At 39.2% G+C, this 27,453-nt stretch overlaps 2 protein-coding genes across 3 annotated transcripts in view; one reads left to right on the forward strand and one right to left on the reverse strand.

Annotated features, from left to right (window-relative positions):
• Positions 1 to 13,027: 13,027 nt before the first annotated feature.
• On the forward strand, positions 13,028 to 19,107 carry kif9 (kinesin family member 9). Its single transcript, XM_070928544.1, has 18 exons — positions 13,028 to 13,123; positions 13,903 to 14,074; positions 14,267 to 14,373; positions 14,463 to 14,693; positions 15,173 to 15,256; positions 15,381 to 15,473; positions 15,556 to 15,703; positions 15,802 to 15,866; positions 15,959 to 16,036; positions 16,211 to 16,279; positions 16,614 to 16,718; positions 16,831 to 16,886; positions 17,013 to 17,100; positions 17,246 to 17,376; positions 17,650 to 17,829; positions 17,955 to 18,163; positions 18,403 to 18,749; positions 19,012 to 19,107. The coding sequence occupies exons 1-18, from the start codon at positions 13,028 to 13,030 to the stop codon at positions 19,105 to 19,107; spliced, it is 2,355 nt and encodes a 784-aa protein (XP_070784645.1).
• A 379-nt stretch (positions 19,108 to 19,486) lies between these two features.
• Positions 19,487 to 27,453, reverse strand: part of scrib (scribble planar cell polarity protein) — a 61,523-nt gene continuing 53,556 nt past the window's right edge. The window contains exons 36-41 of one of the 2 annotated variants that reach the window (XM_070928184.1): positions 27,194 to 27,376; positions 25,491 to 25,630; positions 25,177 to 25,214; positions 24,589 to 24,663; positions 22,731 to 22,785; positions 19,487 to 21,616 (exon numbers count right to left, since the gene is read on the reverse strand). In XM_070928184.1, the coding sequence (XP_070784285.1) occupies positions 21,480 to 21,616; positions 22,731 to 22,785; positions 24,589 to 24,663; positions 25,177 to 25,214; positions 25,491 to 25,630; positions 27,194 to 27,376 (628 nt within the window). In that variant the 3' untranslated portion in view covers positions 19,487 to 21,479. The remainder of the gene's footprint in view (positions 21,617 to 22,730; positions 22,786 to 24,588; positions 24,664 to 25,176; positions 25,215 to 25,490; positions 25,631 to 27,193; positions 27,377 to 27,453) is intronic. The other variant, XM_070928185.1, reaches the window with a different exon arrangement.

Below are 27,453 nucleotides of genomic sequence, written 5' to 3' on the forward strand. Positions count from 1 at the left end.
ATCAAAAGTTAGAGCTCTTTTTGGAAAACTTAGACGTTTCAAATAACCTTTATATCCACCATATTAATAAATAAATGAAACTGTTCTCGCACAACAGACCTGAAATGTTTATTTGAAGGAGTCAGTAACACCAGAAGAATAATTAAATGGCTTCCCCTGAAAAGACAAGATGACCAACATTTAAAGTATACAACTTTAAGGTATACAACTTTAAATATACATTTAAAGTATACAACTTTAAATGTAAATCAAATTGGGGATAGTTTTAAATTTAAATTGAACTCATCTCTTTGGATTAGACCCTCCAGGTTTAACTGACTAAACTAGGAAGTGAAGGGAACATTTCACACAATTGTTTTGATAAAATGTTTAATCAACAGAAACGGTAGCAGAATGATTTAATCGCCTGGTTGTTCCTCATCCTGATGGTGGTACTTCTCCATCAGGACTTAAAAGTGTCTATCTGTCGAGTTGAGCTCTCCATCGTCTTTCATTTATTTGTTTTTCCCTGGAAAAGATAAGATCAATAACATTTAAGCTAAAAAGCAAGCAATATTTGTAGTTAATTGACACATACTCTTTTTAAACACATGTAAATGTGTGTATTAATGAGATTAGTAATTGCTTTAAATAGTTTTTCAGATAACATGCTATTTGACTTACAATATCAAATGAGATATATATTTAAGCTGCTATTTCTGTATTGTTGTCCTTAAGTTCTGTAAGGTTTCTTACCTGGGTGTCCTCTCCGTCAGGTTGGAACCCAACAGTATTTTCAATTGGCAGTAGGGTACCATTCCACTATACAAATAATATATTAAAATGATAAATTAATGAAGTCTACCAACCCTATTTGCAACAAATAATACATTTAGAATAGAAATAGCACAATACATCATAAAAGTAGATTAAAGTAAAATTCAAGTAATTGTAAAGAGAGTGAAGAACTTTAACTGGTTAAATACAAATGTAGTAATTCTGTAGTAAAACTTCACTTTCTTTGACTTTGACTTCCAAAAACCTCTTGGAGAATAATGAAATCACTCTCTCCCACAGAGTCTACCCACCATTGATGAGTTTGTTGTACCGTTTATCCAGTTATCATTTCCCATCGGCACTGTACTCCCTTCTAGCAACTGAAAATTGAAATTGAAAATGATTTAGGTTAACTGTAGTCCAAGGACGTTTGTCAAATCCTGAAAAGGACATTGACATTGGATTTCAATACAGCAAATAAATTTAGTGGTTTTCTAAGGAAAGGCAGCAGTATGATACACAAAACATACATGATATACATGAAATTTAACTATCATTTTATTTCATAACATTGAAGTATTTTACTGTGAAACAATCTGTCTGAATTTATGTGGTTTGAATTCTCCAATCTTAAATTTGCAATTTCTTCTCTTTCTTGAATCACATGACTGGCAGAAAATAAAAACGAAAAAACGATTAATTGATGGGACTGATCATTGACAGTGTGGATGTTCAAGTTTGACTATTTTATCTTGAATTTGTCTGTCTGAATGTCACTAATCCAATTTGAGCAGCTTCATTTTTTTAGACTTGGACATTTGGATAGTGTTCTCTATCTGCAGAATGGGAGCCAGAGCCTTCAGCTATCAAGCTCCTCTCCTGTGGAATCAGCCCCCAGTTAGGGTCCGGGAGGCAGACACACTCTCTACTTTTAAGAGTAAGTTAATAACTTCACATCTTCCCCAGAGTTTCTTTGTGCTTTGTCGTCTCACAGGTTCCTGTGGATCGTGGTCCTGGTACGCCTGGCTGCCGCCGCCATGGGCCTGACTGACTTCCATTGCTTCAATTATTATTTTTAGTCATAGTTCTGTTATTATTAAAGTTATTATTGCTATTAGTCATATTTCAGTTCTTATTACAGCTGTAACTACTATTATCAGTCATATTTCCATTATTATTATAATTATAGTTGCTATGGCTACTGCTGGTGCTGCTATACATCTCTGCCTGTCTGTCTGTGTCTCTCTGTCGCTCTCTCTCGCTCCAACCCAACTGGTCTGCCTCTTAAAAGGAAGTTTTTCCTTGCCACTGTCGCCAAAGTGCTTGCTCATGGTGGGAACTGTTGGGTCTCTGTAATAACATTATAAAGAGTACGGTCTAGACCTGCTCTATTTGTAAAGTGTCATGAGATGACTTTTGTTGTAGTTTGGCGCTATATAAATAGAATTGAATTGAATTGAAATGAATCTGATTCTGCACGTACACCTGCTTTATAGTGTCCATGTCAGTAAGTGGAGTTTGGTTCAGTTCTTGGATGCACAAGTATTTTGTGCTTCACCTTTTTACCTTTTTGACATTCTGTTTATCTGCTCCTAAAAGGACATGAGAAATTTGATTTCAAAGATGTATTTTGCTGTATTTGTCCGCTGATTTCACAATGTAAATATATAACAAGGCAGTGCAGAACTCGTGAAAGCTGAAAAAAGTGCCATAAACTTTCACAAATTTCTCTGCAGGACTGTAGCATGACTAAACCCAACCTTTTGTTGGAATTGATAATAATAATTTAAATAATATTAATTTAAATAATAAGTTTTATATAGACATATCAAACTGTCAAAAGTTGGTGTCTTCATACTTTTACTTCCAAAAATCTTTCTCCCACAAAATCTACCCACTGTTGATGAGTTGGTTGTTGCATTCTACTCCCTGAAACCTTAGTCCAAGGACATAATACTGTTTGGATAGTTCGGACATTGACATGGGATTTTAAACACAGAAGCTACATAGCTTGTTCATCAATTCTAGAAAATAAAATGTATTTCTAGCGCTTGGATGAAATTATATCAAAATGAAAATTGGAGTCTGAGGCTGGCAAAGTAAGCTTTAGTGACATTTAAGTTATTGCAAAGTGAGTGAAGAACTTAATTTTGCAGATTAGAATGAGAATAATTAATTGACAGAGTTATATCAGTAAATATGGGGAAAATCACCAATCTTACTGCTGTATTTTGTTTCATTGCTGCCAAAACATGCAGTTTTCAGGGTTGTTGTTCCAGATGAGAGGCTATGTTACTTGCCACACCTAAACATGAATGCTAATTGTGAGGAGTGCTGAATAGTTTCTTACCTGAATCACGGTAGGTGGTTCAGTTTTAAATTTAAAGTTACCTCCACCAAAAGGATGCCACGTACCGTCGGCCTGAAAGAGAAGATGAAATTATCTCAGGAATTTACAGTAATACTCGGATGTATGTTGATAACTCTGGTAATTCTTCCAAAATATATGATTATTCTACATATCACTTTGTCTGTGAGGTTGCCTACAAGATACTTTAGGCTGTTTATATAATCTGAATTTAATATGTGCTGCCTTGCAATCCTGCTCATGCTCATCAGTTTTTTAATGGCAAGAAAAAAATGCAGATCACAAACAAAAGAAAAAACAGGCCTCGTATTAGAGACGCTGCTCTGAGTATATTTTATTATATTTTGGTGAGATGGCGCCCTGTTTTCTGATCAGGTCACATTTTAATATTTCATCTTCCTTTATTTAAGCGGGTACTGTTTGCTGTTAATGCAAACTCAAAACCTCCTTGTCTTGATAAATTGAGGTTTGTAGATTCCTATCGCTCTAAATTCATGCACTATTTTGTTGAGTCCAACATCCTCCTGCTATCACTCTCACCGGCCACAAGGTGGCATTGCTGCTGCACAGCGGAATAATGAGCATAGAGCCCGTTCCGGTTGTAAAACAAGTACAAATGGCGGGCTAACAAAACCAAAGTTGGAAATTGGCTACACATTTATAGTGGAAAAGAAGAAAGTGAAAACACGGACTACTACAATAACACCGAGGAAGATAGTGAATGAAAGCACCGATTTAGAGAACAAGTCGAGGGATAACAACAGCGAGGTGGTAGAAGTACGTTTCACTGCTATTGATTCTGGAGCTGAAATTGATGCTAGCTAACCCTCAAAGTGACAACCAACTGAATCAAATCACCTGTTCAACCAATTTGTTACATTTAACCCGTGCAACGTTGTGAGCGCAGGCGTGCCAACTTGGTATATGTAGCTAGCTGTAAATGACCAGTGTAGCGTGTCTTTGTTAAGTTGCCGCGAACTTAGCCCCAATTGTTACCTTGGCAGCCGTTACTCCGTTGATCGGTCACATAGCGTTCCCTACGCAAACTTAAGCGAAAATTAAAATTAAACGTTGTTTTTTTTTCCTGTTATCCAGAAGCGGGTTTGATCTTTGAAGGCATTTTCGTGATATCACAGATCTCTTCTGTCTGTCTGGAACACTTTTCCCCGGTGCGGCGGAGCAGCTTGTAGAAATAAATTTGAACGATGGTGTCGCCTCAGGCAACCATTTTGTTATTCTGGGTCGCCAGTAAACATCTGTTGGATCACAAACAAAGCTTAAAAATGCAACCAGCTGCTGTATAACAGGTACGAAACAACGTTAACGTTTTGATTTACCCATCAAACGGTTAGTTTAGGAAACGCTACACGACCAAATCACACAATCAAATTCAAGCTAGCTTAAAACTTTTAACTAACGTTAAACTGTCTTAATTTTATGTAATTTCCCCCAGTACCAAGAAGTGTGGTTTGAATGTTAATTAGGAGACACTTGAGACTTGCTTATGTTGTAATTTCTTCTCAGTAAAAGTCTAGTTATATTAAATTTCGTCAATGTTGCATTAGCAAGCATGCCAGCTAGCAAAATCTATTTTTGTTACATTCTGTAACATATTAAAGTGTACAACCCAAGAGCAACGTGTTACAGAGAAAGCCGAAGAACACAAATGGGTTTTAAGATGGTTTTTAAACGTGTACTGATTTTAACTTTGAAAGAAAAATAAAATGAAGACCTGTGAAGGATTACATAACTCAAGCAAGTTTCAAGAATCTGTTAATCTACACACGGTGGCCAGAAATAGATCCTACCTTCATGAAGGTTATAATGTTGAGTTTTTCACCTACCTCAGACTGTTCATCCGTCCCCTCATGTTGAAGCGGCACTGTGCCTCCTTTAGACCACTGAAATTGAAATATGTAGCACTTGAATTAAAAAAAAGAACCAAAGACAGAACATTGGGTGTTTACATATATTGCCTGTTTGTTTATTCTGTTTGTGCACGGTCATTGACCCGCCATTTCAAACAAAGCAGCAAAATAATCAATCAAACCTGTTTCATACAGACAGCAGCAGTATGATACATGCTCCAGCTTATTACTGTTTATTGAAAGAAAACATGTAAAAGTAAGTTCTTCAATTATGGTTTTTAAGTTTAAGTCTGACATCTGGTTCTGCAACCTATGTTTTACACTTACCTGTTAGTTAAGCAATAGTCCTACAATTTTAATTAAACAGCACACTAAATAACACCTGAAAGACTAATGTAGACTACCTTTCAGCTCTTGGTAACACAAATCAAGTTGCAGAAAATCAGGTCATCGCAAAGTGCAGTACTTTATTTAACAGGTGGGAGTAATGCTTTAGAGAATAACACATAAAACATGCAGAGCAATAGCAGTGTTAATTATTTCAAATCTATTAAAGTTGTTTTTTTTTCAGGAAATCGGGTAAAATCCACCAATCTTACCACGCTGTCTTACCGAGGCTGCGAGAATGAATCCCACCATACATAGTAGTGTAAGTCCTCTCATCTTGAAAATAAATTAGCCTCCGATCTGCTCATAGACCTGCTTTATAGTGCCTATGTCAGTAGGTGGAGTCTGTTGCACTTTTGTACTGCAAAAAAGTGCTGTACTTTAGTTCTAGTTTAATATCAAAGTCCAACTTGGTATATTTATTTGCTAATGCGTAATCGCTTACTCACACAAATTCTACCTCCGATTTTCAATTGTTATTGTGCTCACATTTGTCCACTGGAAGTGAAAGGCCTTACATAAAAAAAAATATATATACAGTGCTTAACAAATTTATTAGATCACCTGTCTAATAGCACAAATATTTTAGAAATCTGTCAAAAAGTTGTTTCAAACTAAAAATTGTATTGTTATTTATTAGGCAAACAACAAACTGGAACAACTAAATAGTCCTTATTCACATATATTAACCAAAAATCTTGATATTTTGTATGACCTCCTTTGGCCGTGATAACAGCTTACATTCTTGCTGGCATTGTTTTTATGTACTTTTTGACAGTCTCTTTTGTTATTGAGTTCCAAATAGTTTCTAGCTGTTCCCAGAGACTTGCTTTGGATGAAACATTTGTGCGATCTATTTTTGAATTTAATAAATCCCAGATCTGTTCAATAGGATTCAAGTCTGGACTTTGCCTTGGCCAGTCCATCAGTTCCAATACTCCAGATTCCTTTTTCTTGGTCAAGTAGTCTCTGCACAGCTTTGCAGTATGCTTTGGGTCATTGTCTTCTTGGTATATGAACCCATGACCAGTCAGGTTCAATCCAGAAGGGATTCCATGTTGCACCAAGATGTTGTGGTAGACCTTCTTGTTCATGATACCGTCGATTTTAACTAATTTGCCCATGCCGTTTCCACAAATGAAACCCCATACCATAATGGAATCTCCACCGTCTTTCACTGTGGGTGCAATGCATCTAGCATCAAAACATTCTCCAGCTTTTCTGCGGGCATAAACACGACGATGCTGACCGAAGAGTGCAAACTTGGACTCGTCCGTCCAGAGTACCTTCTTCCAGTCATCTACAGTCCAGTGTTTGTGCTCCCTGGCAAATGTTAGGCGTTTTTGGATGTTTGCAGGCCTCAATAATGGCTTCTTAGCAGCTATTCTTCCCTTTAAGCTTTGTTCCTTCAGTCGTCTGCTTATGGTCATTCTGGAGACTTTCTCAGATTCTGATCTAGAAGCATTAATCTCTGCCTGAAGATCAGCAGTGGTCTTCCTTCTGTCTCTAGTACTTAAAATGTTGAGGTGCCTGACATCTGCTTCAGTTAGCTTTCGTTTTCGGCCTCTTCCTTGACGCATTTTGTAAGTACCAGTCTCTGCAATCAAGTCCAAGGCATACTTGACCACACTGAGAGAACACTTTATGTCTTGCCCTATTTGTCTTAAAGACCATACAGCATCATGAAGTGCTTTAATTCGGACTCTTTCTTTCTCAGTGAGTTCCCTACGCTTCACCATTTTGAACAGGAGTGAGGAATTTCAAACTGAATTCACGTTTTTATACCCAAATTTGAGCCAGCACACTGGAATTCTCTGAGAAGTCAGAAATTAATCAAGAATAACATACAACCACTAAAACATTTTTTTTCTGTTCAGGAATGCAAGTAAATAACTGTAATTTGGCATCTCAATCAAAAAATAATAATGTGCTTTACTATTTTCTTCTGCTTTTTTGTAAAACAGTAAAATTGAAAATTCATGGATAACAACAATAATTATATTTTAGCATTAAAGATATTTTGATTAAAGAGCTTGCACATACTGGTGGATTAACCATTATAGAAACATAAAACAATATTTTGGTAATCAGCAATACTGTTAATTTGGGGCAGCGGTGGCAAACACCTTACACTGGGTGGTGGTCTAATAAATTTGTTAAGCACTGTATATATGTATAATCCATGTCCAAAAGTGTAATTAAAGCTTGTTTCTAATCCGAAACCATTCTTTTGGTCCCAGATGCAGATGGTCACAGATATAATGAGATTTTTTAGGTTGATCGCTCATATTGAGTTCATTACTTTTATAATTTATTTTAATATTAGTATTATTAGGGATATGTATTTGTCTGGCGATATATATATCTTTCTAATTGTTAACAAATCCCATAAAACGACCCAAACCAATGATGGGTTTGTCCGACTCTCAATACTTTATCACAACCTATCTGTCTGCACTCTGCCTCAAGCCCATTTTTCCTTTGAAAAAAATCTTTACAAAAGGGCTCAAAAATATATAGTTTATAGTTAGTCAAAAGTGCTCCGTTATTTCCTGAAACAGCTGGGCATTGTAATTATTAGCAAACAAACTCAATCTCAAGTAAATAGTGCATTTGTTGGGGACTATTTTCAGCTGTGGATTAATACACATTTGGAGCTTTAGTGGGTATTTTACAGCAGCCGGACGGTGGAAGTAGGATTGAGTCTAGATGTCAATTTTGTCAAATTGGGGATAGTTTTAAATTTAAATTGAACTCTTCTCTTTGGATTAGACCCCCCAGGTTTAACCGACCTTTAACTGACCAAACTAGGAAGTGAAAGGAACATTTCACACAATTGTTTTGATAAAATGTTTAATCAACAGAAGCAGCAGCAGATTTAATCGCCTGGTTGTTCCTCATCCTGATGGTGGTACTTCTCCATCAGGACTTAAAAGTGTCTGTATCTGTTGAGTTGAGCCGTCCAACGTCTTTCATTTATTTGTGTTTCCCTGGAAAAGATTAGATCAACAACATATAAGCTAAAAAGTAAGCAATATTTGTAGTTAATTGACACATACCCTTTTTAAACACACATATGTAAATGTGTGTTTGAATGAGATTAGTAATTTAAATAGTTTTTCAGATTACATGCTATTTGACTTACAATATCAAATGAGATATATTTAAGCTGCTATTTCTGTATTGTTGTCCTTAAGTTCTGTAAGGTTTCTTACCTGGGTGTCCTCTTCATCAGGTCGGAACCCAACAGTATTTTCAATTGGTATTAGGGTACCATTCCACTATACAAATAATATATTAAAATGATAAATAAATCTGATGAAATGAAGTTCACACTCGTATATGTTGACAATCATTGTTTACTCTATGAAATTTAAGTCCACCAACCCATGAAGTGGCATTATCTCTGACTTCCATCTCTGGTGCCTAAAATAGAAAGGCGTTACACTTTAAATAAGAAAATATATACATGCTTACTCTAATCCAATGACTGAAACTCGGACTGTGTCGATCACTTGCTATATTTAAATACTGTATATATCGGTCCCAGTGCCCTTTGTCTATATGAATTTGATCTTTTTTGTGGTTCTTTCACTGTCCTATATTTAAAAAAGAACATTTTAATTCAAAGACTGGTTCTGCAACTGATGTCTAACACATAAACAGTGTTGCTAAAATATTGAATATGCAGTACACTAAATGAGGGGCTAATGTCGATTCCCTCTGTAGGTCACACACACACAAAAAGTAAAGTCATGTACATAGAACCAGAATAAATTATTTTGTAGTGAAATGACAAGTTTTAAATAGTTTCACTCTGACAGCTCTGGAATAAGTTAACAGAATGTAGATTTTTTTTGTCTACATTTGCAACAAATAAACAATAAATGTAGCTGTTAAATAGAAATAGCACAATACATCATAAAAGTAAAGTAAAAATGAAGTAATATTAAAATAATTGAGTGAAGAACGTTAACTGGTTAAATAAAAAATGTAGTAATTCTGTAGTAAAACTTCACTCTTATTGACTTTGACTTCCAAAAACCTCTTGGAGAATAATGAAATCACTCTCTCCCACAGAGTCTACCCACCATTGATGAGTTTGTTGTACCGTCTATCCATTTGTCATTTCCCATTGGCACTTTACTCTCATATCCCCACTGAAAATTGAAATTGAAAATGATTTAGGTTAACTGCAGTCCAAGGACATGTTTATCAAATCTTGCAAAGGACATTGACATTGGATTTCAATACAGCAAATAAATTTAGTGGTTTTCTAAGAAATGGGAGCAGTATGGTACATAAAACATACATGATATACATGAAATTTAACTGTCATTTCATTTTTAACATTGAAATATTTTACTGTGAAACAATCTGTCTGAATTTATGTGGTTTGAATTCTCCAATCTGAAATTTGGGTTATTTAGAGCAATTTCTTCTCTTTCTTGGATCAAATGACTGGCAGAACATAACCTGATAGAACAGGATTATTTGATGGGACTGATCATTGACAGTGTGGATGTTCAAGTTTGACTATTTTATCTTGAATTTGTCTGTCTGAATGTCACGAATCCAATTTGAGCAGCTTCATTTTTTTTGGACTTGGACTTTTTGACAGTATTTTTCAGCTGACAGCCCATGGTTTTGACAGAGAGCCCTTTATGGACTGTTGGACAAAGTGAATTTAATTGAAAATAAGTAGCTATCTTCACCCATAAACCCCCACGGTCGATCCAAACTTTTCCGACCACAGAGTCAGTGACAGACCCAATAGTCTTTTTGGAAATTGGCAGACACCATTTAAAAACACTCCTCCCACTACGGGAAGCCAGAGATCCTGTAGATTTCACAATGTAAATGTATAACGAGGCAGTGCAGAACTCTGAAAAGCTGAAAAAAGTGCCATAAACTTCTCACAAATTTCTCTCCCAGAATATAGCATGATTAAACCCAACCTTTTGTTGGAACTGATAATAATCATTTCAAGTTTTATATAGACAAATCAAACTGTCCAAAGCAGGTGTCTTCATACTTTGACTTCCAAAAATCTGAAAGTCTACCACTGGCTTGTTCATCCGTTCCAGAAAATAAAATGTATTTCTAGCCCTTGCAATAAATTATATCAAAATGAAAATTGGAGTCTGAGGCTGGCAAAGTAAGCTTTAGTGACATTTAAGTTATTGCAAAGTGAGTGAAGAACTTAATTTTGCAGATGAGAATTAGAATAATTAATTGGCAGAAGTTAAATCAGTAAATCTGGGGAAAATCACCAATCTTACTGCTGTATTTTGTTTCACTGCAGTCAGAATTATTATGGTTGAGGTGGAGCCAATTTTTGACTATTTTGTATTGGACTGTAACTAATGATTATTTTCATTATGGATTCATCTGCTGATTATTTTCTCCATTAATTGATTGACTCTTTGGTTTGTATAAACTCTGAAAATAGTGAGAATTGCCGTCACAATCACATGTTGCATTAGCAAGCATGCCAGCTAGCAAACTCTGTTTATGTAACATTTCTCAAAATACGCTATAACGTGTTTAATAAGAAGAAAATGGGAAAGGGGGCGATAAAAGAGACAGAGAGATATATTAAAAATGCATATTAAAGTGTACAACCCAAGAGCAACGTGTTAAAGAGAAAGTTGTAGAACACAAATGGGTTTTAAGATGTTTTTTAAACATGTGTACTGATTTTAACTTTGAAAGAAAAATAAAATGAAGACCTGTGAAGGATTACATAACTCAAGCAAGTTTCAAGAATCTGTTAATCTACACACGGTGGCCAGAAATAGATCCTACCTTCATGAAGGTTATAATGTTGAGTTTTTCACCTACCTCAGACTGTTCATCCGTCCCCTCATGTTGAAGCGGCACTGTGCCTCCTTTAGACCACTGAAATTGAAATATGTAGCACTTGAATTAAGAAAAGAACCAAAGACAGAACATTGGGTGTTTACATATATTGCCTGTTTGTTTATTCTGTTTGTGCACGGTCATTGACCCGCCATTTCAAACAAAGCAGCAAAATAATCAATCAAACCTGTTTCATACAGACAGCAGCAGTATGATACATGCTCCAGCTTATTACTGTTTATTGAAAGAAAACATGTAAAAGTAAGTTCTTCAATTATGGTTTTTAAGTTTAAGTCTGACGGTTCTGCAACCTATGTTTTACACTTACCTGTTAGTTAAGCAATAGTCCTACAATGTTAATTAAACAGCACACTAAATAACACCTGAAAGACTAATGTAGACTACCTTTCAGCTCTTGGTAACACAAATCAAGTTGCAGAAAATCAGGTCATCGCAAAGTGCAGTACTTTATTTAACAGGTGAGAGTAATGCATTAGAGAATAACACATAAAACATACAGAGCAATAGCAGTGTTAATTATTTCAAATCTATTAAAGTTGTTTCATTTTCAGGAAATCGGGTAAAATCCACCAATCTTACCACGCTGTCTTACCGAGGCTGCGAGAATGAATCCCACCATACATAGTAGTGTAAGTCCTCTCATCTTGAACATAAATTAGCCTCCGATCTGCTCATAGACCTGCTTTATAGTGCCTATGTCAGTAGGTGGAGTCTGTTGCACTTTTGTACTGCAAAAAAGTGCTGTACTTTAGTTCTAGTTTAATATTAAAGTCCAACTTGGTCCAACTTGGCAAATGTGAAATCGCTTACTCACACAAATTCTACCTACTGTTCAGTATTGACAGCTTCCCATTTTCAGGTGTTGTGCTCACATTTGTCCACTGGAAGTGAAAGGCCTTCCATAAAAAAAAAAATATGTCCAAAAGTGTAATTAAAGCTGGTTTCTAATCCGAAACCATTCTTTTGGTCCCAGGTGCAGATGGTCACAGATATAATGACATTTCTTAGGCTGATTGCTCATATTGAGTTCATTACTTTTATAATTTGTTGTAATATTATTATTATTGGGGATATATACATATACATAGCATCTGTTGCATTTTATTTGCATGTAACAATGCCTACACGTATTATATGTCCCTCTCAAATAAATGAATAAATACATATTTTAAGACTTTTTTTAGGGGGCCAGTCTATTAAATTGTTGCACTTTACTCAACTGAAGTAAATAGTGCATTTGTTGGGGACTATTTTCATTTGTGGATTAATACACATTTGGAGCTTTAGTGTAAGTAGGATTGAATCTAGATGTCAATTTTGTCAAATTGGGGATAGTTTTAAATTTAAATTGAACTCATCTCTTTGGATTAGACCATCCAGGTTTAATTTACCTTTAACTAACCAAACTAGGAAGTGAAAGGAACATTTCACACAATTGTTTTGATAAAATGTTTTGATAAAATAGATTAATTCACCCTTGATAGAGTTTGTAGATAGTCAGGTGGCATAAAGCGGGCGCGCGCTCTGCCACTTTGCCACACTGTGCGCACGCAGTCGCGGTCGTTGCTATGACGCTGAGTGGAAACCAGAGAACAGAGATGGACTGGAGCGGATAAAGTGTGGTCAAATGACCCGTTCTCACCTGAGAAACTCACGTTTGCGTAGTTTAGGTCGATTTAGATATTATATTTGTAGAGTTTGACACAAGTTGTGAGGTGGTCGACCGGAGTTTTTCTCTGTGGTCGTCGTGTTTCTGACAGGTGGTATGAAGGCTCACAGCAGTGAAGTCGGAGTGTTTGTCCGAGTCAGACCGACGGCAAACTTCGCCCAAGACTTCATTGAATGTCTTCCTGACGGACAGGTAACAGTTAACTAGCTAGACTAGGATGTCTTTGTTTTAACACCATTATTAAGATCCAGTTTAGTCACATGTGACGTAAGATGGTCGGAAATAAAGATCCGGGTAACTCCCAGGTGGTTTTAATGTTTAACGTTAGCAACGGAATTTTAACTTTAAGCTATCTTTGCCCAGGAAGCTGGGTATGATTTGGCTAACTTGCATGTCAAAACGGTGTCTAGGTTAAAACTGGTGAAAACTGGTTAAATCAACTAGCTAGCTAACTAGTTTTATGTATGCTAGGCTGAAACTGTTTCAGCGGCATATGACCACCTTACACGATAAGCTATAATTAGACGGTTAATTAGTTAGGACATGCTTGACAACGGTTAAATGTAATACAGAGGTCTAATAATTAACCACCAACATTAGCCGTGTTTCTACCGTGTGTTTGGATTTATTTGGACTTGCAGAGCATAAGCACAACTCACAACAACCATTTTTTCTCAATAGGCCTATTTCATGGCAGACATTTTGACATGTCCTAACAGAAGAGAAAGAGGTGCAATTAATTACATTAATGATGGCTGCTCTCCATTTAGCTAGGTATCTGTTTCCAGGGCCCTGATATTATGCATGATTAATCATGGCATGGCTCACTGGGACAATTAAATGGCACTGGAGCCATCATTAATGGTATTATTTACACCTGACATCATTTCAATTAATGCAATTGTTTTTGTGTTAGAAAATTATTTCTGTTTTTGGCAGTGTACAACTTCTTTTTGTGTCTTGTCCCTCAGACAGTGACCATCTGTCACAGGAAAGACTCCAGGAAGCCCCGGGACTCCAGGAAAAGTCAGCTGAGCTCCTGGTCATTCAGGCTGGATTGCGTCCTCCAGGATGTATCCCAGGAGGAGTTTTACGCCCAAGTGTGCCGACGGGTGGTACTGGGGGCACTGGATGGATACAATGGTAGATCTCTTAATCTACATAAAACCAACAGTGTGTAGCATGTAATCAAGTAATAATACCAGATAAGCGTATGTAACTTAATGTTTTTATGTTGTGCGAATTGTCTACTTTTGGAGACTTTCATGATTTATCTAAAATAAATAAGTGTATAGTCTATGTTATTTTTAGTGTTTTCTGATGTGTGTTTTTCAGGTACTGTGATGTGTTTTGGGCAGACAGGTGCAGGAAAGACCTACACCATGACAGGATCCACAGAATCATACAAGCAGAGAGGCATCATTCCTCGGGCCCTTCAGGAGGTAACTTTCATCCTGTGAAAATCTTTTCCTCCGATACACCCTGACTGCGTCCAAATTTGTTTTTATTTAATCTTTAACATGGTATTCAGGTGTTTCAGGAGGTGGAGAAAAGGACTGAGTATGCCTTTTCTGTGTACCTGTCCTACCTGGAGATCTACAATGAGACCCTGGTGGACCTGCTGTCATCGCTGCGGGACTCACCACACCCGTCTCCCCATGGTATGGTGGTGATGGAGGAGCCGGGCAGGGGGGTGTTCATCAGAGGTCTGTCTCTTCACCCTGTCCACAGCGAGGAGGATGCTCTCAACCTGCTGTTTGAGGTGGGTGGTTTTAATTTAGTCAGTAAAGTTTATATGACCAGCAAGTGCAAAACAGTTCAAACAGTTGATCAGGTCAAGTGTCATATTTTATTTTCTGTTTTGTTCCCACTGAGGGCCCCCTGCTCATATGGCAGACCACTTGTTCCTTTTCGTGTCCCTCAGGAGATATGAAAATACAACCAGAAATTTGGAAAGAGTATGTTAACTGCAATTCTAATTTAATTTTTATTCTATTTTTTGTGCTTTCATTTGAAAGTCAAGATAAATAGGCATTTGGCCCTAAATTTGTGGTTTGTTTTGTTTTTTGCCTAGTTTTTATTGTGAAATATAGTTTTATGTTGTTTTAACTATGATTTTGAATTCATGCTTATTTAATTTGTATATTCTGTAATCAGCGTTGGTTGACTAGGATGAGAACAGAGTAATTTCAATGATTTTTTTATTTTACGCTTTTATAAGGCTGTTCTTTCTTTACTCAGGGTCAAATGAATCGCATTATTGGATCTCATGCCTTGAACAGGAACTCATCCAGATCCCACTGTATCTTCACTGTGCATATAGAGGTATGAGTCCAATTACCTTTATGGTTTACAATATTGTTTTCTGTGGTCTTGGTGCTAAAAGATGCATTTTCCTCCACATGATTTTAAGTGGGAGAAAATGTCTTTATCTTTATCTCACTAACAGTCTCACTCACGGACTCGGTCTGACGCTAAGTATGTCACCTCCAAGTTGAATCTGGTGGATTTGGCTGGGTCGGAGAGGCTGGGAAAGACTGGGGTGAGTTTGAGAATGTCTGACTGTATTATTTGTTATATCACTTAACCTTCACCCACTTCATGTCACTTTCCTCATCTTCCAGTCAGAGGGTCAGATGTTAAAAGAAGCCATGTACATCAACAAGTCCATGTCCTTCCTGGAACAGGCCATCTTGGCCCTGGCAGACCGTCGCAGAGACCACGTGCCCTTCAGACAGAGTAAACTCACACATGCCCTCAAAGACTCTCTGGGTGAGACTGTCAGTAATAATAGCTGATATTTGTTAGTCTAAGTGTGTTTGCTATGTAGTAATACTTGTAAAACATGATGTATTTGTCTTTTTCTGTAGGAGGGAACTGCAACACTGTGCTTGTGGCCAACATCTACGGTGAGGCTGCACAGATAGAAGAAACAGTAAGGAGTGGAATATATGATATACAAAAGAAAGCTTTTTTACTACACATGGTGTCATTTCAGCTCTGGATGACAATTAGTTTTCTTTGCAGCTCTCTACTCTGCGTTTTGCTGGGAGAATGAAGTGTGTCCCGACTGACCCTACTGTTAATGAACACATGGATCCAGCTGTGAGTTCACATGATAGTACACATACCATATAATACGACACAAAAACTACACACTTGGAGGTCATACATGGGTAAAATTAATTAATTTTTAAATTTTTGTTTAAAGTCTGCACTGTGCTGTACTCTTTGTGTCGGTCATCACACAGATCTCATGAAATGTACTGTTGTGATTAGGCTCAGATCAAGAAACTTCAGAAGGATGTACAGATGCTGAAAGAGGAACTGTCCTTCTACAATACATTGGTGAGTAGAGCTAACAGGACAATGGTGAGACCGCACATATTTCATTATAATGTGTTTATTGTCCTGGTTTACTTCTAAAACCGTATCACAGACCTCCACAAAATGTACAAGGTCCATCTTCCTTTACTCAGTAGTAAATGTGTGCAAATACTAAACTTTCCATGACAAAAAAAGGAAGTAACTGTAATTTGACCTGTATTAAAGTATGTAACTGACATGGTATGTTTAAGTACCAGCCATTGCTTTTTAATCTTTATTTGAACACATTAGAATCAGAAACAGATTTCAGCTGGTTTATATTGAATTTAAATGCCTATCATACACCCTTCACCAGGTGAACCGACCGAGCATCACGTACGAGCCGTTGTCTGAACCTCAGCTGGCTGAGATCCACAGCCAGGTTCAGAGGTATCTCGAGGGAAGTCTGGAGGAAATCAGTGTGAGAACATAACAAAGAACATCTATTAATACTTCCTCTGTCTTACCAAATTTTGGCTTGGAATTGTCCTTTGAAGGCTTTCAATTTCTCTCTGCCTGACATCTAATTACAGATCATAAGCGTCAGGCAGGTCCAAGCTGTGTTCGCCCAGTTCAAGTTTGCTGTGCAGTGAGTATCATCTACCTTTGGAAATCAGCAACTTCAAAATGCAGTGTTTATTTAGAAACAATTTGGAACAAGGCTTTATTTGTTAATGGTACGTGATTCAGCATGTTTATGTATGCATGTGAGCAGGAACCAGGAGCAGAAGGTGAAGGCTCAGCTATGCCAGACCTACAACTTGGTGGAGAAAGACCAAAGTGCTAACACAGCTGCTATCAAGGTCAGTCAACAACTGATTCACAGTTCAGGGCACCTCATGGAAATGAACAGTTGTAATTCTATTTGTCTGTTGTACCAGTGACACCCTGTTTAGTAAACAATTCATGGTGATTGAGTTTTGATTAGATGTTTTGTAAACTCTTTAGGAGTGGGATACCAGAGGCAACACTGAGGATGTGGAGGCCGGCAGATTTGGGGTGTCTCCACAGTCACCGAAAAACGTCCATCGCCCAAGTTCAACCAAAGCCAAAACTAATAAGTCTAGGGACAAACAGAGGTAAGTGAACATAGACTGAAGCCAGTAAATTGTGCTGATGTTCAGTGTCAATTTTCATAACAACAAAATATTTTCAGTTTATCAAGTCTAATTTTTGCCAGAAACGTGTACGTTTTTGTGAAATCAAAACTCCTATTTGAATGACCACTTATTATACAGTAGACCATTATATGAATGATAAGAATGATAAATGAATAAAAGCCTGCAGTGCTAGACTTAATTAAATGCAAGTAGTTTGGTTTTCCTAATGACACACTCAATGTGATTATCCAGCCAATGCAAGAGGCAGGACGAGGGGAGTCCAGTTTCAAGAAAGCGTTTGGGAAGTGCCTCCAAATCAAAGGTGAATCCTGTCCAGACGCATGAGAGGGAACAGGAGTCTCAAGGACCCGACACAGAGAGCCAGGACACACAGGAATCACAATCACCTGGCAATGAACCCTTCCACCCTGAGTATGTATATGATATGAACATAGTCTCATCTATTAAATGGTTAGCTCAGATGTCTTTGGTAATCCTATAAATGGAATGTGTACAGTGTTGTTTTATACACTAAGAAGTCTGCCATCTCTGCCCAGCTCTACTCCACCCAAAGAAGAGGCCTTTGAGGATTTTAAGGTGGGACAAGGCAGCAAGATCCACTGCATCTTTAAGGAGAACAAGGCTGTGCTGCTGGAACGCCGCAGTATTCTTCGACAGCTCACTGAGGAGGTCAACGCTATCAAGAGAGAGATCGACTGCACCACAGTCAGCATACAGCAACACAAGGAGAGGAGAGAAGGCCAAGGTACTCTTAATGTTTGTGTCATCAAGAAAATACTAAATGTGTGGTAGTTAAACCAAAAATACATGTTCAAATAAGTATCAGAAGCTATATTTGGAAGCCCAGACTGAAAGGTATAGTGAAGGTTTTTGTGTTTGAACAGTGCTTGTCTGCACAGCATGGGTTTGTGTCAATATTCCTGCCAAAAGGTCTGTGAGATTAAGAGGTTAATACATTATTTCATTGTGTGTTGCTGCATGAAGGTCAGTATTTGGTTGTGGGGGAGGAGCCAGATGCCACTTTATTGATGCGGCTCAGAGATCTGAAGGCCCTGTACCGGCAGAGATATGAGGTGCTGCGTGACATCAAGGCAGAGGTCAACTACTGTCAACACCTTGTGGATCAGTGCAGGGTGCGTCTGCTCTCTGGTCAGTTTTCGAAATATCTTGTATCTACTCCTGCCCTGACACAGCTTAGAGCATTCATAGCTGACACAATTGGTGCTCATCAGTTGCTCATGTGTGTCCCAGAATTTGAGGACTGGTATAAGAAGACTTTCCTGGTACCTGAGGAGGAGCTGGACATAACTATGGATAAGACCCTCAAACAAGTGAGTCTGCCTCACAATTTTAATAGTGCATCTCTCACACAGAAGCTTAATAATGCTTCTGTATAGTTTTCCATGTAGGAAACCCTGGACGTAAAGAAAGAACAGGTGCATGACTCATTTATACAAGGAATTATGTATTTTCAACAACTCCCACTCAGCCGCAAGCAGTGGAGCTCATTTTGTTTGACAAGTATTAAAAACAAGTTGTGACTAAATTGTGGTAAGGAGTTATTATCTGCTTCCCTGCTGATCTTTGGAGGAGGATGCGGAGGAGCGGCTTCTTCCTGGCAGCCCCAGCTCCGAGTCCTTCTACAACGCCCACTACAGAACGCTGAAAAGGGTAAATAACATGAAGTGAATGGTGGTAAAGGTCTTCACTTATAATTTGGCCTTGTTACCTCACCAATCACTTATTTAAAACCAAAGTAGGGTTGAATTGTTTACAGATTATTAACTGTCTCTACAGAGGAGTAGCAGGGCGGTGTCCTTCACTCCGGTGCAGAGGAGCTCGTCTGCAGGGTCTGGACAGAGAAGACTTCCTCCAATTCTACCTGTTACCTAAGTGAGTTTTATGTACAAACTAAACTTAGTGAACTTCGGCGTCCACATGTGTAGATATCATTTTTAGTCAACCCGCTATCAACTGAATTGCCTCAGTCACTTGAGGAAATTTCTACATTTAATCTGTGCTTTGTAGTTCGTACAATAATCGAGCACAAAAGACACAACACAGTGAATCAGCTTCTTAAATGAAAAGTAAAATTTATTATTCCTGAACCACAAAATAGACTTCTTTGGTTGTACAAATTCACTAGTTACAGTCTTGTATGAGCTCTAACCCTTGACCCTAGGACTTCTGACCCTTTCCCTCTGACCTATTTGCAAGTAAAAGCCCCCAAAGAGAACTCAAGACAAAAGAATAAAGACAAAAACTTGAAACACTGCATTAATAATGTAGTGAAACCCATCTGAAAAAAAGATTTACCTACTGTAAGTTAAAAAAAAGAGATATCAGCCATTGCAAATGTTATCAAACAAACTGAATTTCAGTCAGTGAGAGCAACATGGAAAGCTATCATTAGAAGACCCTACATTAAATTAACACAAATGCTACTATGCTGTGATACTGCAAACATTACCATCAGATACATAAACTGACAGTATGTCAAGCAGTGAACTGAATATCTGAATGAGATCAAAGTCTTGAGAGGGATTTCTAAATCGGTTCTGCCTCTCGCAGCTCTCCCATTAACGAACCAATATACATGCAGAGAGCGTCCCGATACCAAGCCTGTCCAAACCCAGATGCGTCAGCAGTCCAGACACTCACTTGGTCTAGGTCAAGACTGGCTCAGTTTCAAACCCAAAGTTTGCTTTCCTTTCAGTATTTGTACATTATTCACACAATAATAAATGATTTTTCAGTGGCATCAGATTTAAATTAACCATAGACAGAAAAATAAAACACCTGCTACCTTCACATCACTCTGGAATACCTCCAGAAATTAATCATTCACATATGATATAATAGAAAACAACACCCTAAACAGGGCAGGGTAAGTACCGTTAATTAATAAAAATGCATGTTGCCAAACTTAAATATTTGAACTGTTTTTCTGTAAAACTGCCAGCTCAATGCTGTTGTGTCCAGTGGAGTCATATTCACTACCAAAAGAATGTAACGCAGTCAATCAATCTAGACAAGAGTCACCAACATTTGGTATGACACGTTACTGTGTTGTGACCCTGATGTGCAACAGCTTTACTTAATTTGTAGGTAGATATGCTTCTCTCAAACCCCCTGGGGAATTCACAAGTGTGTGTTTATAAAGTAGATTAAATGATATAAAGTGATATGCAATTCATTGGTTTAAAAGCTTTGACTTTGTGACCCATAACTACTATTGTATATTTTTTTTAATGATAAGCACCAGTCATGCTCTTTGTGCCCAAAAGGACTGGATGGGTTAAAACATTGTGAAATAGAAGGCCTTCAATTTGAGTAAAACTATAAAAACAATAAATTAAGATATACGTTCTTAAAAAGCTGATCAGTGGCAGTGCAAACAAAGATATGTACTGTTTTTTTTTTTTTTTAAAAGTTCTCAACAATTTGTGAGTGTGAAGGTAGCAGGATGTCCCCTCCTCAATTAATATATACACTCCTGTCCGCCCAAGTCTCAAGAAACCCCTGACATTTTACAATCTATTCACTGAAAGCCTAAAAATATCATTCAAGAAGTTAGTATAGCTATGACCCATTTCTTTTCTCTTCCAGTATGTTTTTTTTTTTTTTTTTAAACAGCAAAATCATTAGGTGCGAGAAATAAAAACTAAAAACGTCTGTCACCTCCTTTTTAAAATAGATCAGCCTCTACTAGGTAAACAGAGTGTAGAACAAATAAAAACAAGAATGGTCTGTAAGTAGCAATCCTAGCTAACCACACTAGCTCTTTCTTGCCCTTGAGGGAGCAACTTGCCAACTCATCCACAGACTGTATAGGCAAGACTGGCACGCAGGATATAAGTGAGTGTGTACGTGTGGTGACTATCAGCTTTGCAGTCTCTGCAGTGGTTATATATAGGAGTGAATCTCGCTCTACTGACACTGTAGTGTTTAGTGACTCTGCACCTCCTTTGGATGCTCCCATGTGTTACCAGTGTTCCGCAGTGTATGTAAATGTGTGTGTTTGCATTATGTCTTCGCATTTCTTCTCTCAGTGTGAGGTGTTACGTGGGCACGGCGGTTTCCAGGCTGCGGCGACCCTGCCTCAGTTTGCGCTTGTTGCTGTACAGAGCCATCTCCTCCAGGGCTGAGGTGGCAGGCAGCGGGGCGGGTACCTCGGCCTCAGGGCTTGCAGCAGGCCCTAGGCAACAAAAAAAACAGACAGAACAACTTCAGTCACAGTAATGCATCTATCAAGCTGCTGCAGTTTAGCTTCTTTTCACTTAACGCCAGCTGTGGAGCATTTGATGAGAAAGCGGATGGATCCCTTAAACCTGCGAGAGAAGCCCCACATTCAGATCAGCTGCTGGAAATAAGCAGGAACAGAAAAACTGAAGCACCCCGTGACTGCATGTTCAAACCAGCCACTTCCATGGGCTCTGTATTCAAACTCACAGCAAGAGTCAATGGCATTAAAGTTACTTCAAGAACCAATTTGCAATCCCTTCATTAAAATTCTCTTTTTCACTCAGTGTGTTTACATGCACTTAAGTGACCGGTTTATGGTCGACTTCTTCAGTAAATTCAGACTGAGAAAGTCTCGCTATGCCAGCAGAGTGGATGTATGTAATTTCCACCACTGAACTACTAATTTGTCAAATTCAGACAAATTTGTACTGTAAGGAAAAGCTGCACACTTACTACAAAGCAGCTTATTACATCACCACAACAGTTAAAATCAGTAAGAAATGCTTCCAGAATGAAGTCAGGGGTAGAGGAGACTTATGATGATCGATCACTGCAAGTAACTACTACTGTTTCTTGTGTGCATGTAAACATACCAACTGACACAAACATGATAATGGAATCACGTAGAGCTTCCTGTAATCACTAGTTTCACTCAACACTTGAAACAAATTCATGCACAGTCTGGAACACAGTGTGAGATCATTAGTTTAAACACAGCACATTTCTCTCCCACTTTGGTCTCAACATCAGTAGTTTCATATGTGGTGGGCAGCACACCCGTCTTAATACCTGAACCCACAGTTTGCCACACAGCTGGCAGGTTAGAGTATAAATGCACAAACCAACACTCACTCTTCTAACATGTTCCATAAATACTCAGGCATACAATCACACTCAGACCCACAAACACATGCACACAGGATCCTACCAATAGGAGCTGCTTATCCCAGGTAGTCACCTGAATCACAGGGGATAGAAGAAATTCAGGTAATAAATGTGTTACTTCTTGTCCACACACATCCCTTTCTTAAAGCCTGTTTAAAATACTGAATAGCTCTGGTGCTCACCTGGGTTGGTGGAGCCGTCGTCGATGAACTGCATGTCATCGACTGTGTCAGAGGACTGGAAGACAAGAAGAGACAGTGAATAACTGAGCGGTGCAGGTGCTTCAGTAACCTGTATCCCAGAGGTAGCCTTCACCATGTGAGCAGCGGAGCTGGCAGCGAGGGAGACTGAGAAGATGCCAGTCGCTCACTGCCGGTTTAGCAGACAGCACTGAAGCTCCCCATCTGTCAGAGCCACAAAAGCCAGAGTACCTCTACTTGACTACTCCCCCAGGGGAGACTGGCAGGAAAGGGAGGTTAAGTTAGGTCATCAGTTCCGGGGTTTGTTGTGTAGTGTAGGCGCAGGCACATCCACAAAGAGACAGCAAACAGAGCAACAGTACAACACCAACAGGAGTCACCAACCCACAACGGAAAACTAAACAGCAACTTTGGTTGTTCTCTGTATTTGTGCTAATGCTATTATATACCAACACAGATAATGTTATCAGTGTTGAGAAGCTGTTTATTCGGTTTAGGGACACTCAAGGGCCCACTACTGCTAACAGGTTTACTGTTGGCTGACAATAGTGGCTATGGGAGCTATTTTAATGTTATCGTATTGGAGACGCTGGCTGTGGGTTTGACAATGTTGTTTTATGAGTTATTTAAAAAAACAAAAAAAACAATTACATGTGTTGCTTTTCACTACATTGGCTTTGAACTGCGTCCTCGTTATTATCTCATATTTTTCCAGTCAGACATTCTAAAACTTTTTTTAACTAACAACTAACCAGATGTTATGTTTGAATGTTTTATTTAAAGGCACAATGTCATATTTTGGAGGGAGGCTGGAGAATTCATGTAGTTTCTCTTTTTTAATTGTTTAACATTTGTAAGTGTGCATTTATTACATTTGGACTTCAGTGATAGGGTTCATGTGACCATCACCTTGCAGATCGTAGTGGTACCTTGAGTCTCCTGTTCTGCATAACTATTATGTTTCTTTAAGTCATAGTCACCTTGCTGACATCAACACACCGTCTGAAACATTATGCAAACACTTGCATACAGTCAGTCAATTACATTACCTCCACCAAAGGGAGAACAAACTGAGGTCACTGTGCAACAAGGAGGAGCGCAGACTGACAGTGACACAGACGACCACAGATACTTGACCCAAAGAATATATAAAAGACCACGTCCAGACAAGCTCTGCTCTCTCCAGCACCACTCCAGGATTCCCCTGCGTCCCCTCCCATCTCTTCTTCCACACAGAGAAGAATAATGAACTATTTCACACAAACCTTCGACCCTAATGATAGTGCAGGAAGAGACCCTTCAGCAGAGCCAGAGCATGAGAGGAAATCTAATGGAGGACATGTTATGCCTCTGCCTGATATGTGACCTATGCGTGGAACAATACAGCTGATGGAAGTGAATGTGAGAGTGGATGAGATGCAGAGTTGGTGGCTTTTTCCCCGGAACCAATTCTGGTTAGTGGGATCAATAACCTAGTCAGTGTTATTGTCTGTGATGGATTAGTTAGCTGAGAGGTAGATGGGTGTGAATGGTTTGTGACATTGTGAGTGGTAAGTGGGAGACCAGGGAGGGAGAGGCAGAAGGGTGGAGGGAGACCCAGGGCTGATTTGGTGTGTCATGTACATAGAGTAAGTCTCTCTTGATTGTGCAAGTGAGAGTTAGTGAGCCACACCACTATAGTGCAGAGCAGGAAGTACTGATCAATCACTGAGCCAAAACCTATACTTCAGCCGCACTGATGCCTCTTGATTAACAGAGAAACTAGAGGGGAGAGGCAGCAGGGAAAGCCAGGGGGAGGGAGGAGGCCGGGGCCCCTGGGAGCTCAGCATGCAGCCAATACCTGGATGTCGTATACGGGTTTGGAAGAAGGAATGGCAGCAAACTGTCGGTAGTCAAACTTCTTTGACGACAGGGACTAGAAGGATAGCAAACAGGAATGAGCAGAGGTCGAGGGAGAGGGTAAACAAGGACAGAGAGAAAGGAGGAGGGTGGGACAAAGTATATAAAGGAGGAGAAAAGGGTGGACAGGGCAAATGTCAAAGGAGAGGAGAGAAAAAGGAATAAAACAAAGGGATGAGGAAATAGAAAAAGGGGAAGTGGGAGGCAGAGAAGCTAATGGGTGATTCAAACAGCCAGCTGTCGGCTGATTGGCTAGAGTGACAATGAGCAAGATGGAGGATTAATGCCAATGTGTTCTGAAGCAAACATACGTTTTTTCCCCTTTTCCAGTTTGTATACCAACAATCTTGTTTGTTGCCTTTCTCAAATCAAATCAGCGTTACAGCTTTGTTCAAATATTTGACGATTCAAGCTCGCCAAGTCCATACAAAGGATACAGTAAACTGTTGACACCGGCACAAAGGCCAGTGGAAAAATCTGTCGAAAATAAACTGGAAACTAAGAAAAAGGGAAAAGGTTTAGAGCTTACCAGCCTGCCTGGAGAGGTTAGTCCTCGAGGACTGAGCTCTGTCAGAGGAAAACAGAAAATGTGAAGTTAGAACAGAAAGGCAAGGTTTTAGATTTAATGTGCTTGTAGGTAAGTAAGTAAAGATTTATTTATATAGTATGTATTATGTATGATATTGGTGGTGGTGGTAGTTTTGTATAAAAACTCTTTTTGTAAGTACAGGAAATACAGTACCCTTTTGCTAAATCTGTTAAAATAAGTCTGTTAAGTAATGACTTAAAAGATGTTTGTCATGTAAACTGGCCTCAGTGGCCTTAAGGACAGCAGCTTCCTACCTTCCATAGGTGTTGGAGAGGGTGTAGGGGCAGGCGAGGGCGACTCCGTCAGCTGGTCTAGTGTCCCACGTTTCTTCCCGTCCCGAGACTTGGCGATGACCATCTGAGCTTTCAGCGCATCCTGCTCCAGAGACTTCATTCTACAAGAGAAACGACCACCATCAGATAAATGATAGTAGAACATAAGAAAAGACTTAAGGACATACAGAGACAAAGACTGACACACACACACACCACTATAGGTGGGTGTAGTGCCCTTCACTACTAAGTTTGGGTGCTCCTTGTCCTGGTTTGCTGTGGCAAACAACCAGTTTGATTTAATTACACAATAAAAGGCATTCCAGGAAAAGGACTACCTACTGCTCGTAGGCTTACCCTCAACTCACAAATAGCTTGCAAACTTACTGCGGGCTGAGTGTTAGTACAAATAACAGTATGAAAATCAAGAGAACAGCAAGGCGCAAATGAAAAGAGTGCTGCAGAGAGGGGGGAGACAAGACAGAATAGAGAGAGGGGGAACCAGAGGAAGCTAGAAACAGCAAAGACGTGCAGAAGCAAGACGGCGCTAGAAAGGCAGTGAAGCACTGTCACAGTGTTGCTGCGAGTGCTTGCTCGGACCTTTCCGACCTCGGCCTCTAGCAAAATACCCCAAAGCCAAAACACCCCAGCACACCCCTACGATGCCGTGCGTCTGGCCCTGGTGGCTGGGGCCGAGGAGCAGACCTGAGCTGGGAGGCTGCAGAGGAGGAGGTACAGGAGGAGGTGGGGGGCTGGGGGGCCTCTGCCGTGCCCTGAGATGCCCTCACTCGGGCCTGGTAGAGCCTCTTAGCCAGGTCCTGCTCATACTGCCTAACATCCTCCTCTAGACCATATGGCCTGGGCCCCATGAGGCCAGGGAGAGGGTGAAAGAGAGGAGGGGGAATGTGATGACAGGTACACCAGGATGCAGGAGGAATATGAGGGGGTGAGGAAGGAAAGAAAGGCATACAGACAGAAAAAGAGAAGAAAACCAAAGAATGGAAGGTAAAACACCAACAGAGCCAGGAATAATAAATAAGATTAAATTCTTTAACATGAAAGAAATAAGAGAGGAGACAGACTAACCACACACAGGATGGTGTCACAACACAATGAACTGTGAACTTATATTTGTGTTGGCTGCAACTAAAACTGAACTTTGTTATTGACAAACTGTTTATCAGGAGATCTGGGACAAAAGTGTCTCTAACCCTCTCTCTTATTAAGCCCACACTATGCAACCTTTGAAACAGCACAGAGCATTTTGCATGTTTGGTATTCAGTTTTAGCCTTTGTTCAACGTCAGCATTACCAGGAACCAACACACAATGCTACCAACATTTTTTATCCACATCATGCTTCCATCTGCTGGTGACTGTACATGTGATATAAACTTCCCTTCTGACTCCTGCCTTGTTCAAATTAATTCAGACCAAAAATTGATATACTGCAAGTGTAAACCCACTTTGGTGTGAGCAGATAAAGCTGAAAATATTTAGATTTGTGTGGTAACATGCTAAGTGTGAAACAATCAGGTGCCAACATGTGAGCCTCTACCAAAGACCTGTTTGACCTTGTTTATTAGCCAAAATAGTTAGTAATAATAATTTGTTACTCTCTGTACTTTAAAAGTTTTACAAAATACAAAAAAGACCTGTGTGTGTTACATGCTGCGTTATATTTACCGTGCTGCCCTCCACATGGCTCTCTTCTCAGCCTCCAGAGCTCGTTTCTCAGCAGGGGACAGGTCCTTGTCAGGGGCCACAGTCAGCTCGGGGCTCTGCATACGAAGTCTCTCTTGGTGTCTGCGCTCTGCTTTGGCCGTGCGGATGGGGGCCGCCGACTCCCCAGGGTACACTGGAATCAGACTGAGAAGACACATACGTAGCAGTGATGATCATGGTGACAAAAACAACAGCAAAGAGACGTTCAAAGATGCCGTGCA

Source organism: Enoplosus armatus, chromosome 21 (assembly GCF_043641665.1).
Source record: "Enoplosus armatus isolate fEnoArm2 chromosome 21, fEnoArm2.hap1, whole genome shotgun sequence".
Lineage (NCBI taxonomy): Eukaryota > Metazoa > Chordata > Actinopteri > Centrarchiformes > Enoplosidae > Enoplosus > Enoplosus armatus.

Coding starts and splice junctions, on each gene's coding strand:
- kif9 (XM_070928544.1), top strand. CDS start 13,028: ATGAAGGCTCACAGCAGTGAAGTCGGAGTGTTTGTCCGAGTCAGACCG. Junction 14,075..14,266: donor GGCACTGGATGGATACAATG/GTAGATCTCTTA, acceptor TGTGTTTTTCAG/GTACTGTGATGTGTTTTGGG. Junction 15,867..15,958: donor CTGCACAGATAGAAGAAACA/GTAAGGAGTGGA, acceptor TTTTCTTTGCAG/CTCTCTACTCTGCGTTTTGC.